The sequence below is a fragment of the Triturus cristatus genome, chromosome 9, assembly GCF_964204655.1.
Source record: "Triturus cristatus chromosome 9, aTriCri1.1, whole genome shotgun sequence".
Lineage (NCBI taxonomy): Eukaryota > Metazoa > Chordata > Amphibia > Caudata > Salamandridae > Triturus > Triturus cristatus.
The window spans coordinates 1,192,609,302-1,192,622,191 of record NC_140592.1 but is presented as its reverse complement, the minus strand read 5'-3'; the positions used below and the strand labels follow the sequence as shown (position 1 = coordinate 1,192,622,191).

The window sequence follows — 12,890 nt, the reverse complement described above, 5'->3', positions numbered from 1 at the left end:
GTGGTAAAACTTTAGAGATGTTCATTTTAAAATATACCTGTGGAATTAATCATTTATTCCGAGGTAAGTTTGGATAGTTAGCATTAACTGCACCATGTGTATATCATGCCAGGTTCCATAACAGTGGTATTGAACTGAATTATGATCAGACCCATTGTGAGTAGATTTGATTAGATGAAGAATAAGATCAATAAAACCAGGGCCACTGAAATTATGTGGCAAGAGAAAGCCAAATTATGCAGCAGGGTTGACTAAATTATAATGCAAGAAATGACAAATTATGCAGCGTAATACAGCACATTTTTTGATAGTATTACCTCATTATTTTGTCATTTTCTTTACACTTATTAACACTGATTTAGCGTAGGTTGCAGCTCATTAGTGTAAGTTTAAGACTGAAGCATAGCAATACGCAACAGAAACCTTTGCAATGGTCTTCCAGCTGCGCTGCATTGTGTTGCAGCATTTTTATTAAGTTTTTATCCTTTTTAGCTAGAAACATTTTTTTGAATCTGCAGATTACAAAGCAGATGATGGATTATATGACAAATGTTAAATTATGTGGAAAATTCCACAGCTGCAAAATTGCATAATTTCAGTGGCCCTGATTATAACTTGGGAATGTACTGCCCGTTCCCGGCGAAGGTCATCGAGAAGACCGTCAACAGACAACTAACCCACTACCTCAAGGAGAACAACATCCTGGACCCGTCCCAGTCCTGGTTCCGCAGCAACCACAGCACCAAAACTGCCCTCATCGCCGCCACCGACGACAGAGAAACCGCGGCCTTCATCCTCCTGGACCTGTCAGCCGCCTTCGACACGGTCTGCCACCGCACACTACGTACACGCCTCCACAACTCCGGAATCCATGACTGGACCACCTCCTTCCTCTCCGGCAGAACACAGAGCATCCGCCTTCCCCCTTTCTGCTCCGAAGCCACCGAGATCATCTGCGACGTGCCCCAGGGCTCATCCGTTAGCCCAACGCTGTTTAACATCTACATGGCACCGCCCGCCCACGTTGCACGATGGCACGACCTCAACATCATCTCCTATGCCGATGACACCCAGCTGATCCCCTCCCTCACCAAGGACCCCCACACCGCCAAAACCAACCTCCACGAAGGAATGAAAGCCGTCGCCGAGTGGATGAAGAACAGCCGACTGAAGCTGAACTCGGACAAGATGGAAGTCCTCATCCTCGGCTCCACCCCCTCGGCCTGGGATGACTCCTAGTTGGTGACCACACTGGGAACAGCTCCAGCACCCACCGACCACGCACGCAACCTAGGGTTCATCCTCCACTCCACTCTATCCATGACAAAGCAGGTCAACGCCGTCTTGTCCTCCGGCTTCAACACCCTCCGCATGCTCCGCATGCGCCGCAAGATCTACAAGTGGATCCCCACCGAAACAAGAAGAACCGTCACCCAGGCCCTCGTCAGCAGCAGGTTGGACTACGGAAACTCCCTCTAGGCAGGAGCCTCGGCCAAACTCCTGAAATGACTTCAACGTATTCAGAGCGCCTCTGCAAGTCTGATCCTCGACATCCCTCGCCGCAGCCACATCACACCCCACCTGAGAGACCTGCACTGGCTCCCCGTCAACAAGAGGATAACCTTCAAGCTCCTCACCCACGCACACAAGGCACTCCACAACACCGGACCAGAGTACCTCAACAGACAACTCAGCTTCCACACCCCCACCCGCCAGCTTCGCTCCGCCGACCTCACCCTCGCCACAGTCCCCCGCATCCGAAGAGCGACTTCCGGCAGCAGATCGTTCTCCCACCTCGCCGCCAAGACTTGGAACACCCTCCCCATCCCCCTACGACAGACCCAAGACCTTCTGACCTTCAGAAGATTCCTCAAGACCTGGCTCTTTGAGCAGTTGCAGCTTCCCCCTCCCCCCGCCAGTAAGTAGCGAAGTAGCACGCTTTACAAATGTATTGATTGATTGATTGATTGGAACAATATATCAAAATATGAAATGCTCATATTTGTCACCCTGCTTTACTGGTGAGAATAAATTCAGCCCAGCACAATATCGTACTTGAGATAACACGGTAATTTTCTTTACAAATGCATCGGTCGGAGAACAGACAGACGCACATACTATTGTAGGCATGGTAACTCCACAATAAGGGACTGATTTAGATTCAGTGGATTGGTTACGCTTTCATAAATGTGACGGATATCCCATCTGCAGTATTACAAGTGCATTATATGCAATGGCATTTGTAATACGGCGGGTGAGATGCAATGCACTTGTAATACAGCAGGCGGGATGCACCGCACTTGTAATACGGCAGGCGGAATGCAATGCACTTGTAATACGGTGGCTGGGATGCAATGCACTTGTAATACGGCAGGCGGGATGCAATGCACTTGTAATACAGCAAGCGGGATGCAATGCACTTGTAATACGGCAGGCCAGATGCAATGCACTTGGAATACGGCAGGCGGGATGCAATGCACTTGTAATACGGCAGGCGGGATGCAATGCACTTGTAATACGGCAGGCCAGATGCAATGCACTTGTAATACGGCAGGCCAGATGCAATGCACTTGTAATACGGCAGGCGGGATGCAATGCACTTGTAATATGGTGGTCGGGATATCGGTCACATTTGTTAATCAGGCCCTAATTCTAAGGCAATGGGCTGACATATATGATTTCTCGTGACTGCTCATCCAATGAGGCATACGCTACCTCTATCTAAACAGCATAATGCATGCCCCATCCTACAGTATATCACTGTGCGCTACGTACACAGAGTACATAAATAAATACTCTCAGAACCCCCCACAGAAACAGCCATAACTGAGGAGCAGAAGGCCGCTCACAGCCATGGGCCCTGGTGCCACTGCACCTGCTGCATCATTGCCAGGTAAACCTCGGTCCCTGGTCCCCCAGTACACACCGCCCAGCTTGCCTCGGACACCATAGGTTGCTTCCTGCCCGTTTTGTTTCCCGGCATGATCAGTATTTTAATGTCTGAGCCAGTACAAAAATAGGGAAAATCTCTTAAAACTAGTATTTGTATTGCTTCTGAGTACATACTTAGAACAGTAGTTGTAAAAAAAATGAACTATAAAGTGTGTTTTAGAGGTTCCTTAATGACCCCTGACTGATAAGTGGAAAAAAAGACTTTGTAACGTTCGCCCAGGGACATGGAGGAAATACAGGTGCGCTCTCCACGGAACCCTCTGCCCTTACTGGGAGGGCCAAAGGTCATGCTTGGGGGGGCATGCCCCCCTTTCCACCTCCCACCCCCACATTAGTTAGAACCGGGCCTGTCACAGACCCACACATCACAGCAGTAAATCCCAGTAGGTCCAATTCAATCTTTCATCCTTCTGACGTTGACAACATAAGTACCTTTGAGTAGGGTAATTTATTGACGCGCATTGTAACCATTCAGTTTGTGGTGGGAGCGATTCGGATAAGATTACTCTAATGCAATGTGACACAACAATAGTATTGAATAAAAAAGAGGAACAAAAGCATCTAGTGCAAAAAAAAGCTGGGGAATTACACATTTTCTGCATAACACCCCGCGGTATAACCTATGTAACAGACGGTATTAATATATGAAAACTAAAAACGACATTTCTCGGAAAAAAAGTATGTTAAACCTTTCTTGCTTCCAATATATTTATATTTAAACAGCGAATAGTTCTAGTGTTCTGTTGAATTTCTGTGATTTATTATACATCTTACTCTGCGATACTTACTGAGACTTTCTTATTAATTAAATCGACGTTGTCTACTTACTTTTACTGAGTGGTCGCGTTCCGTCATTCTGCCGCCTGTTTCAGTTTGTCCAAGCGGGGAGCCGCTTGCCCAAGAGATCAAAGTCCTTTTTTCTATTTTCAAAAATACAGTCCTCAGTATGCCAGGAAATAAAGGCGAAGGTTTATCTGCCTTACACAGACCTCAGCCCCGCCTCGCCTTGCACACGAGGGTTTCACCAGTTACAAACCACACCAGCCCGGCGTGCCCCGCCGTCACCATGGTAACAGCAAACATTACTGCACTACTTTTCACAGGGGAGGGAGTTTTGAGACCTGAGGAGGCCGTGTTTGCAGGCGAGGTCCCCCTGTCTTCGCTGTAACCGCACGTGCCGGCTTTTCAGAGTTCAGGGCTCAGCCCTGCTGTCTTTGACGCTCAATGGACTCCAGTCACAACTGGTGTTTGGGCGCTAACCTTCTGAACAGGTGCAGCACCGAGGCTGGGATTACCTTTTCGAAGAGGTCGGCACCTGTGTGCCTGTCTAGGCCATAGTCAGTGGCGTAACGAAAGTTTAAGGGGCCCCCCTGCAATGTACACAGAGGGGCCCCTGCTCCGGATTTTATCTGGAGCGCTCAGACCCGAGCGCTGTGCTGAGGGGGCCCCCTGCAGCTGGGAACCCCCCCCCCCCCCCCCTGTAAAAGGATGTCGAGCGCTTGAAAGAGGTCCGACTCTAGGATTTCTTCTTTGGGTAGGCCATAAAGAAGCATGGGTGGGCCATGAAGACGAATGGGTTCCAGTAAGTATTTCAGAGATGCGAGATTTTTGGTGTTGGCATCTGTCCTCCATTGACATTTTTAAGACAATAACTACCACCCAAAGAGCTACTGACTTCGCTTTCTCTGTTGCCCTTCTAGCTTTGGGAAAGGGGAAGGACTTTGCTTGTCAGAACTTTAAAATAAAGATGCGGAAAGTTCAGGCAGAAGCATGGGTCAAATTATGCAGCAGTGTTGACTAAATTGTGCAACCAGAAAAAGCAAACTATGCAGCATAATGCGGCACATTATGTGATAGTATTAGTTCATTATTTTGATATTTTTACGCTTGCTAACACTAGACATAGATTGCACTTCATTGGGACCAGTTTAACACCTGAATATAGCAATAAGCAATCAGAAGGTGACCAGTCAACCTTAGGAAAGAACCTTCCACTCAGCGCCACCACATGTCAATGCAATTTTATAACTTTTGAACCATTTGAGCTAAAAACAACCTCTTTAAAAATCTGCAGATTATACAGAAGATAATGGATTATGTGGCAAATGCGGCAAATCCATAGCTATGCGAAAAATGCCACGCCTGCACAATCACATAATTCCAGTGGCCCTGCCCATAGGTCCCTGCTCAAGGAATCATTCTATCACTTGTAACAATCGACATACAAATTATTGTGCTGTGAATTAATGATGAGTAGAATGTTTTTTCATTTAGCCAATGGAAAGATAAAACATATTTTAGTTTTACTTTTTCCATTAATTTATTTTTTATGTAATACTGCAAGTTAGTAATGGCCTCAGAGTAGGAAGAAATTTAAAAAAACACCTGAGTAAATCTATATGCTAATTCTAAACACATTTTCACGAACTTTTTGGGGAAAAGGAAATCCTTTGCAAAGCGTTTCTGTCATATCACTTTTTGCAACTCCTAGGTACCTTGTGATGGGAGCCTGCAGCCTCTTTAGTGTGAGTGAGTGAAAGTGTTCAGGATGTCTGTGCGGTTCATTTGCACATCATAGCAGCTACTATCCCTGCTGATTTCACACCTGTCCCCAGGCTTGAAACTAGAGCATGTCAATGGTTAATAATTAAATAAAACAACGCGGCAGGGCACAATGGGGCTTCAAGCCACTGTGAGACACTAGGATGAAAAACAATCATTTTCCAGTTCACAATGGCCTAGGGTGGGCCATGACAAGCCTTGGGTGGGCCTGGCCCACCCTCTACAACCGGGCCTGGTTGTAGGTATGATGTTAATTGTTGTATCACATATCTGGATGCAATGACAGAAACAGCAAAATACAAGTCAGGCGGCACACTATGCTAAACACAGATTTTTAGCGGAAGTGTTTTAAAGCCATGCCCTTAATCAAATCGGCCGCCCCCCTTTGAGAGACCCCCCAGTTTTTTCATCCCACTTAAAGCCCTGTTGGCAGCTATGCTGCCACTCTGCCACTCACTAAATATCCCCTCTGAAAACTCTCCTCTTACCTCACTTGAGACTCGCACCAGGGTCGCTATGGCAGGCAGGGGTGGTTGGTTCGAACTTCGTACACGGTTCACTTAATCAGCAGCCAGACCAGTCTCCAGAGCCAGCAAATCCCCCAGAGAACAGCACTGCCACTGACTGCCCCAGGCCAGAAGGAGCGCGTAGCGGTGAAGCGCGTGACGCGTCACTGCTACGTCGTTCTCATCGCGAGGGCAGGGCTGGCCAAAATAAATAATTTTTTTAATGTCGCCCAGGGCCGTCATTGGTAGCGCTCGCGCGCTACAAGATGGATTGACGGCCCTGGAGGCTGGGACGGACCAACGGTCAAGAGCTGAGCAAATACGTGGCCGCAATTTTGGAAGCACTGTGACTGCCGCTGGCGCACTGCAGTTCTAATAACAGCAGGTCAGTGCGCACAGCGCGCACTTTCAAACTGGGCAGCGCGCACGGCACTGGTGGCCCACTGCGGCCGCGGCAGCCTTTATAATTTATTTGGGGACACAGTGTCCCCAAATAAATTAAAAAGGCAGCCGCAACGGGCCACCAGTGCCGCGCGGTCGCCCCCGAAATTGTGCCGCCTGGGGCGGACCCCCCCTAGCTACGCCACTGCATCGATGTTACACCACTGAACTCATTGGATTGTGAAAAGCCAAGTGTTAACCAAGTGTAGCACACAAACCAAGTTCAGCAAGAGAATGATAATGGTGTAGTACAGTGGCGGCTGTTGCTGAACGGGGGCGGTGGATAGAGCATGGGGGATTGGAAAAAAAACACTTACCTGTGGACGACTGCCCCCTCTTTTCTGTCCTTTTCTTTTCACGGCAGCATGGAACGGAAACACACAGGCTCCCAGACTCCTCCCCTACGCCAATCACGATGCTGCTGCCACCAGCATGACAGCAGGGTAGTGATTGGTCTGAGCGGCCTGTTGGGCTGTTCAGGCAGTGCCTGCGAGCCTGGGGCAGTTCTCCATCCAGCTGGGCAACATAGCTGATGGAGAAATGCTAAGTGTGCATGTCAGTTTGTCTGGCCCAAGACGGCCAGCCAAACTGACATGCGCACTTATAGTGCACATATTTCCTTCTCCCGCTGCTCTGACTGCCCAGCCCCACCCCGCCCTAACCTGGCCACGAGTCTGCACTGAAAAATAAAATGATAATAACATTAGGTAATTATCATTTTATTTGTCCTTTTTTGCAGTGCTCAAAGAGCAGTGGGGCGAAGCTCCTCCACCTTAGCAGAGGAGCTGCCACTGGTGTAGTATGGTGGTGCACTGTGCAGCACTTTAGTAAATATATTACTACAGCATGATGTGCTAGCGCACTCTCATTTACAAACACTCCAATTTTCATTAAAATGGCTACTAAATTTGCATAGACATACAGCTATATTGATAAACCTATATAGTGCAAACCATAATGTGTGTAAAACGGGTTTCAGCGAATATTTATCATTTGTGCATCACCAAGAAAAATGTCTTATTTGCTTTGATGCTATTACCATCTTTGTGTGTACAGTTGATTTAGGGGCTACCAAAGCTGATGTGCACAGGCTTCAGATTGTGCAGAAACCTGCAGCTCGACTTCTATGTCATATTTCCAAATCTGCTTCGGTTTCCCCTCACTTACAGATCACTGGCTCCCTATTATCAAACCTATTCAGTTCAAAGCCTTGTGAAACATGCACAGGGCTATGTTCGGCCGTGGACTGAGCTATCTAAAGTCAGCATTCAGCCATGCTGTAGCCGCCTACTGGCTGCATGGTGAATGGACCCTAAACCTTGGCCCGGAAGGGCCTGCACACTTTGGGGTCCATTAGGATGGCGGGCGGGCTCCAGTCTGCTCGCCACCCTAGCAGTGCTGGGACCGGCCACCAGTGGTGCGGCGGTCCCGCACCGCCAATTAGGAAGCGACCTCCACCCTGGCGGTCGCATCCCGCATATCCAACATGGTGGCTGGCGGTGCTGTGAGCAGCACCCACCACAATGTAGGAAATGCATGTCGTGCATTGGCATGCACAACGTGACAGGCACTGAGTGGTGCCTGCCACCTTGTGTATGCCAATGTAGGGGGTACCATGAGTACCCCTAAGTGCAGCCCCCACACCCGCGGAGGCCCACAACGGACCCCCAAAGAGATTCCCGCATGCCTTTCCGCCATGGAAAGGCATACCACCGCCCACATCGTAATATGGATGGCGGTGCATATTATAGGCCTTTTCCGGCAGGCAATCGTGACGATTGCCTACCAGCAGAAAAGCGGCGGACGGTCTATCCGTCCACCGCGGTACCCCCGCAATGCTAGTGTGGCAGGGGGTAAAAGGCCATCCGGCGGGGTGTGTTGGCGGTCGATCCACCCGCCATGCTAATGGGCCCCTTTGTATCACTCTCTGGCCAGGCGTGGCAGAGGTCGTTCGTGACTTTCGGCCCACAACAGCAGCCTTGTGTGTGGTGTATTGATTGCTGCTCCGTTCCAGGCCGTGGCGCATGGCCATGCAACAATGGCGACGAAGGTGAGCGTCCACCTACGGTGGTTTCTTGTCCCCATACTGCCTGCTCACCTCTGCCCTGCAAGCCTGCACGCGACGGCGTGTGAAGAACCGTCCTTGCCGGCTGGTCCTCCATGTGCCCCCTGCCGCCGCAAGCATCGTGCTGCAGCACCGAAGCGACGTGGATGCCCAGCAGTGCACTGCGTCCTTCGCGCAGTGGATCGGAGGTACCATGCCCCTGCCAGCGGCTCGCTCAGCCTCTGCGGCTCTGACTCACTGCATGCTGCAGAACAACTGCCAGACCCCGAGTGTCACCAGCGCGTGAGTGCCACATACGCGCGAATTCGGCAGCACTGCCGGCCGGTTATCAGCACCACTTGAGCAACCACCACCGCCTCCCCACACAGCCTGTAAGCACGTGGCAGGGCGAGACACTGCAGTACAGCCTGCTGAGCAACATAACGGGCACGCTTGCACTTGTGCAGGAGAGGGAAAAGAGAAAGCTAAAAACAAAAGATATATAACGTAAAGGAAAACACCTCAATGCACCTGACTACAGGAGGAGCAGCATAACAGGGTGCATCAAGACAAGTGAGAGGGTGCTCACATTTGGACACACACACACAACGCTTTTCAGCATAAGCAACAGAATTAGGAGGCAGCTGTCGACGTCACAATGGGAGCTACAAGGCCCAGCACTCAGACATGTTGGACCCAGCAGCAGCACAAGCAGCCCCACTAAATGCGCCACAAATACAACAAGCAGCGCAACCGGTGTCCCAACACTCCCAAATCAGCGCACTGCCCCCGTTCAGTGAACTAATTGACCTGGCCACTGCGTCCCCCAGATGGAATGTCTGGATTGACAGATAAGACAAATACTTTACAGCCATGAGGGAAACGGACGGCGCAGTCAAGAGATCGCTACTGCTACACTTTGCAGGGAAAGAGATCTACAAGCTGTTTGCGCACCTGCTAAACACCGGGGTACCCACTGACTACGACGCTGCGGTCAGGGCTTTGAACGCACATTTTGATCCTCAACCAAACCCCGACTACGAGCATTTTAAGCACAGACAAGCACGTCAGAGAGAAGGGGAGTTGATGGATGCCTTCCACGCGAACCTAAAGGAACTGGCTAGCACATGCACAGATGATGACCAAAACAAGGAGGTGAGAGCCCAAGTCATCCAGGGATGCTGTAATAAAAAGCTGTGGACCCTCATCCTAAGGCAGCCAGGAATGACTCTTGAGAACATCCTTATCCTGGCATGGTCACATGACCTATCGGAGGCCAGGGCAACCGCGATGGACATCGTAATCACCCAACAATGGGAGAAGACGTGGCAGTCAAGACCGAAATGGCGGATGCCGTGCGCACGCAGAGCAGAGGCGCCCGTGGGCGGTGGCCGAACAGAAGCTCGTGAGGGTCGCAGTGTGGATACAGTGGAAAAGAGGAACATCCCCAAGAAGAATGCCCCGCACAAGGCAGGACATGCTCGAAGTGCGGCACCCCCAATCACTTTGCGAGCATATGCAGAGGAGGACCTCATAGCCGAGGGGCTCGTGGGAGAAGACCACCATCCAAAGCAGTGAGACACCTATCGCTGGAAGAGTCAGACAATCCGAAAGTGCCCAAAGCACCAGCGCAGCTCAGACAGTACTTAGAAGATTCCTCCACGGAAGACAATGGGGAATGCTACCTCATCTCATTTGCCAGTGATCTCAAACGAAGGCGGCACCCACAACCCACGTGCGCCATCGAGATTGCAGGATCACCAGTCACGGTGCTGATCGACACGGGGGCATCCATGAACGTGATGGGGTGCCAGCAGTACAAATGGTTGAATCCAAGACCCATACTGACCTTGTCGTATGTGAAGATCCTGACGTATGGCAGCCAGACGCCGTTACCCCTCAAGGGCAAGATGACAGTACGGGTCAAATCGGAAGATCACCACAACATTCCATATGGTAGACAGAGAGGCAGACATATTGGTGGGAAGTCACACAGCTGAAGACCTTGGGTTGGTTACATTCGCCAATGCGGTCAAGACACTGTAGACTGGAGATATACTAGAGCAATTCCCACAGCTGTTCAAAGGCCTCAGGAGCATGAAGAGGCCAACAGTGAAACTAATTATCGATAAAGCCGTAAAACCAGTCGCCTTACGACACCGGCGCATACCGTTTCATCTTCGACCACTCGTGGAGTGGAACAAGAGTTGCAGAACCTTGAACAGCAAGGAGTCATAGAGAAAGTCGCGGGGCCAACGCCGTGGGTGTCGCCAATGGTGATAGCTGAAAAACCGAAGCAGTCAGGAAAGATCAGACTCTGAATTGACATGCAAATGTCCAACCAAGCGATAAAGCGGGAAAGGCACCTGACGCCAACGGTTAACGACATCCTGGCTGATCTCAGTGGGTCCAGATGGTTCTCCAAGCTAGACCTCAACGCCGGATACCACCAGTTGAGGCTAGTGGAGGAGAGCCGATACATCAAGATGTTCTCAACTCACCTGGGGTTACGCGGCTACAAAAGACTAAATTTTGGTATCTCCTCGGTGGCGGAGATCTTCCAGAATGCAGTCAGAGAAGTGCTGTCAGGACTTCAAGGATTGCTGAACGTCAGTGACAATATATTGATACACTCTGCAACTTTAGAGGACCACCATCGTCACCTCCGCACCACCCTCCAATGCCTTGCCGGTCACGGAGTAACCCTTCACCGGGACATGTGTCAGTTCTTCCAAAAATCCATCAAGTTCTTTGGCTACGTATTCAGCCAAGAAGGAGTGAAGGTGGATCCCAGGAAGTCGCAGGCCATACAAAGAGCCCACCACAGCATCTGAAACCCGGAGCTTCATAGGCATGGCCACATACTGTGGGCGGTTCATACCAAACCTGGCTACCATAGCCGAACCCCTGCGGGCTCTGACCAAGAAAGATGCTGTCTGGAAATGGGAGAAAGAAGAGAAAGAAGCCTTTCAAAACGTGAAGTCAGCACTCCTAGGGAAAACCACCATGGCCTATTTCGACACCAACCGGATGACAGAATTAGTGGTGGATGCTAGCCCCGTTGGGCTAGGAGCGCTTCTTGCCCAAGAGACTGAACCAGGAAAATGGGCTCCGCTGGCTTTCGCATGTAAAGCCCTCACCTCGACAGAAACCCGCTACTCCCAAATCGAACAGAAAGCACTGGCAATCAAGTGGGCCTGCAACCACTTCCACCTGTATGTCGGCGGACATACCTTCAGAGTCGTAACAGACCACCACCAGCTTCTTCCGTTGTTCAGAGGTACCGCACCACACCCACCACCAAGAATCGAGCGGTGGGCGATACAGCTACAGCACTACCAGATGGAGCTCGTGTATAGAACCGGAGCAAGGAACCCTGACGACTTCTTGTCACGGCACCCCCCGGACCCAACGGAGGAAAATTCAGAACAAGAACACCGGACGGAAGAGTACGTCAACATGTTATCCCATTGGGCTTGTCCACGAGCCCAAACCGTGGAAGAAATCAAGGCCGAGACCAGCACCGATGTGGTGCTCCAGAAGGTGATGGAAGCCCTGCAGAAGGGGTCTTGGGAAGACTTCCTTCACGGCGTCCACGGATGGAACGAATCACGCCGGGCCCGGCAAGGGAAAATCTGGAGAGTCTGAGATGAACTGTGTGCCGCCGCAAGTGGCGTAGTGCTGAGGGAATCGCGGATCGTCATCCCAGCGAGCCTCTAGGAGCGAGCGACCGTTCTAGCACACGAAGGCCATCAGGGAACAGTGAGGATGAAGTCGAGAATGAGAGAGAAAGTGTGGTTCCCTGGCCTGGAAGCAGCCGTGGACACAGTAGTCAGAAACTGCAGAGCCTGCCAGCTTACCAGCAGCCCGAAAGCCCCGGCGCCCGTGATAACAGAAGATCCTGCACCATCCCCATGGTCATGGGTGAGCCTGAATTTTGTGATTTTCCCAGATGGGTGAATGACTGCTGTCCTGGTCGACAGTTACACGAAGTACTCGAAAGTTGAAGTTTTACCGTCCACGTCTTTCAGACACTTGCAGCCAATGCTGGAGAAGACACTCACTCTCTTCGGACTACCACACGTCATCAAGACTGACAACGGACCCCGTTCCAAGGAGGGAAGGTTAAAGACCTGCTAACTCAACTGGGAGTGCAACACCATCGCATCACTCCGCAATGGCCGCAGGCCAATGGCAAAGCTGAATGCTTCATGCGAACTCTGAACAAAGTTCTTTGAATTGTGGTGGAAGAGCAGTCCGATCCAGAGGTGACGCTCCAAAGATTCCTACGGGAGTACCGCAGCACCCCACACTGCTCGACCCAGAGGTTGCCCCGGTCGTGAATGCTGGCTGGCCCTGGCAGGATATCATCCCATTAGCTGACA

The 12,890-nt window shown here is 50.7% G+C and overlaps 1 protein-coding gene across 3 annotated transcripts in view; it reads right to left on the bottom strand.

Annotated features, from left to right (window-relative positions):
* Positions 1-3,951, bottom strand: part of LOC146799614 (galectin-related protein-like) — a 56,532-nt gene extending 52,581 nt beyond the window's left edge. For all 3 annotated transcript variants that reach the window (XM_085627204.1, XM_085627203.1, XM_085627202.1), the window contains exon 1: positions 3,781-3,951. In XM_085627204.1, coding sequence (XP_085483330.1) covers positions 3,781-3,807 — 27 coding nt within the window. In that variant the 5' untranslated portion in view covers positions 3,808-3,951. The remainder of the gene's footprint in view (positions 1-3,780) is intronic.
* Between the last annotated feature and the right edge of the window lie 8,939 nt (positions 3,952-12,890).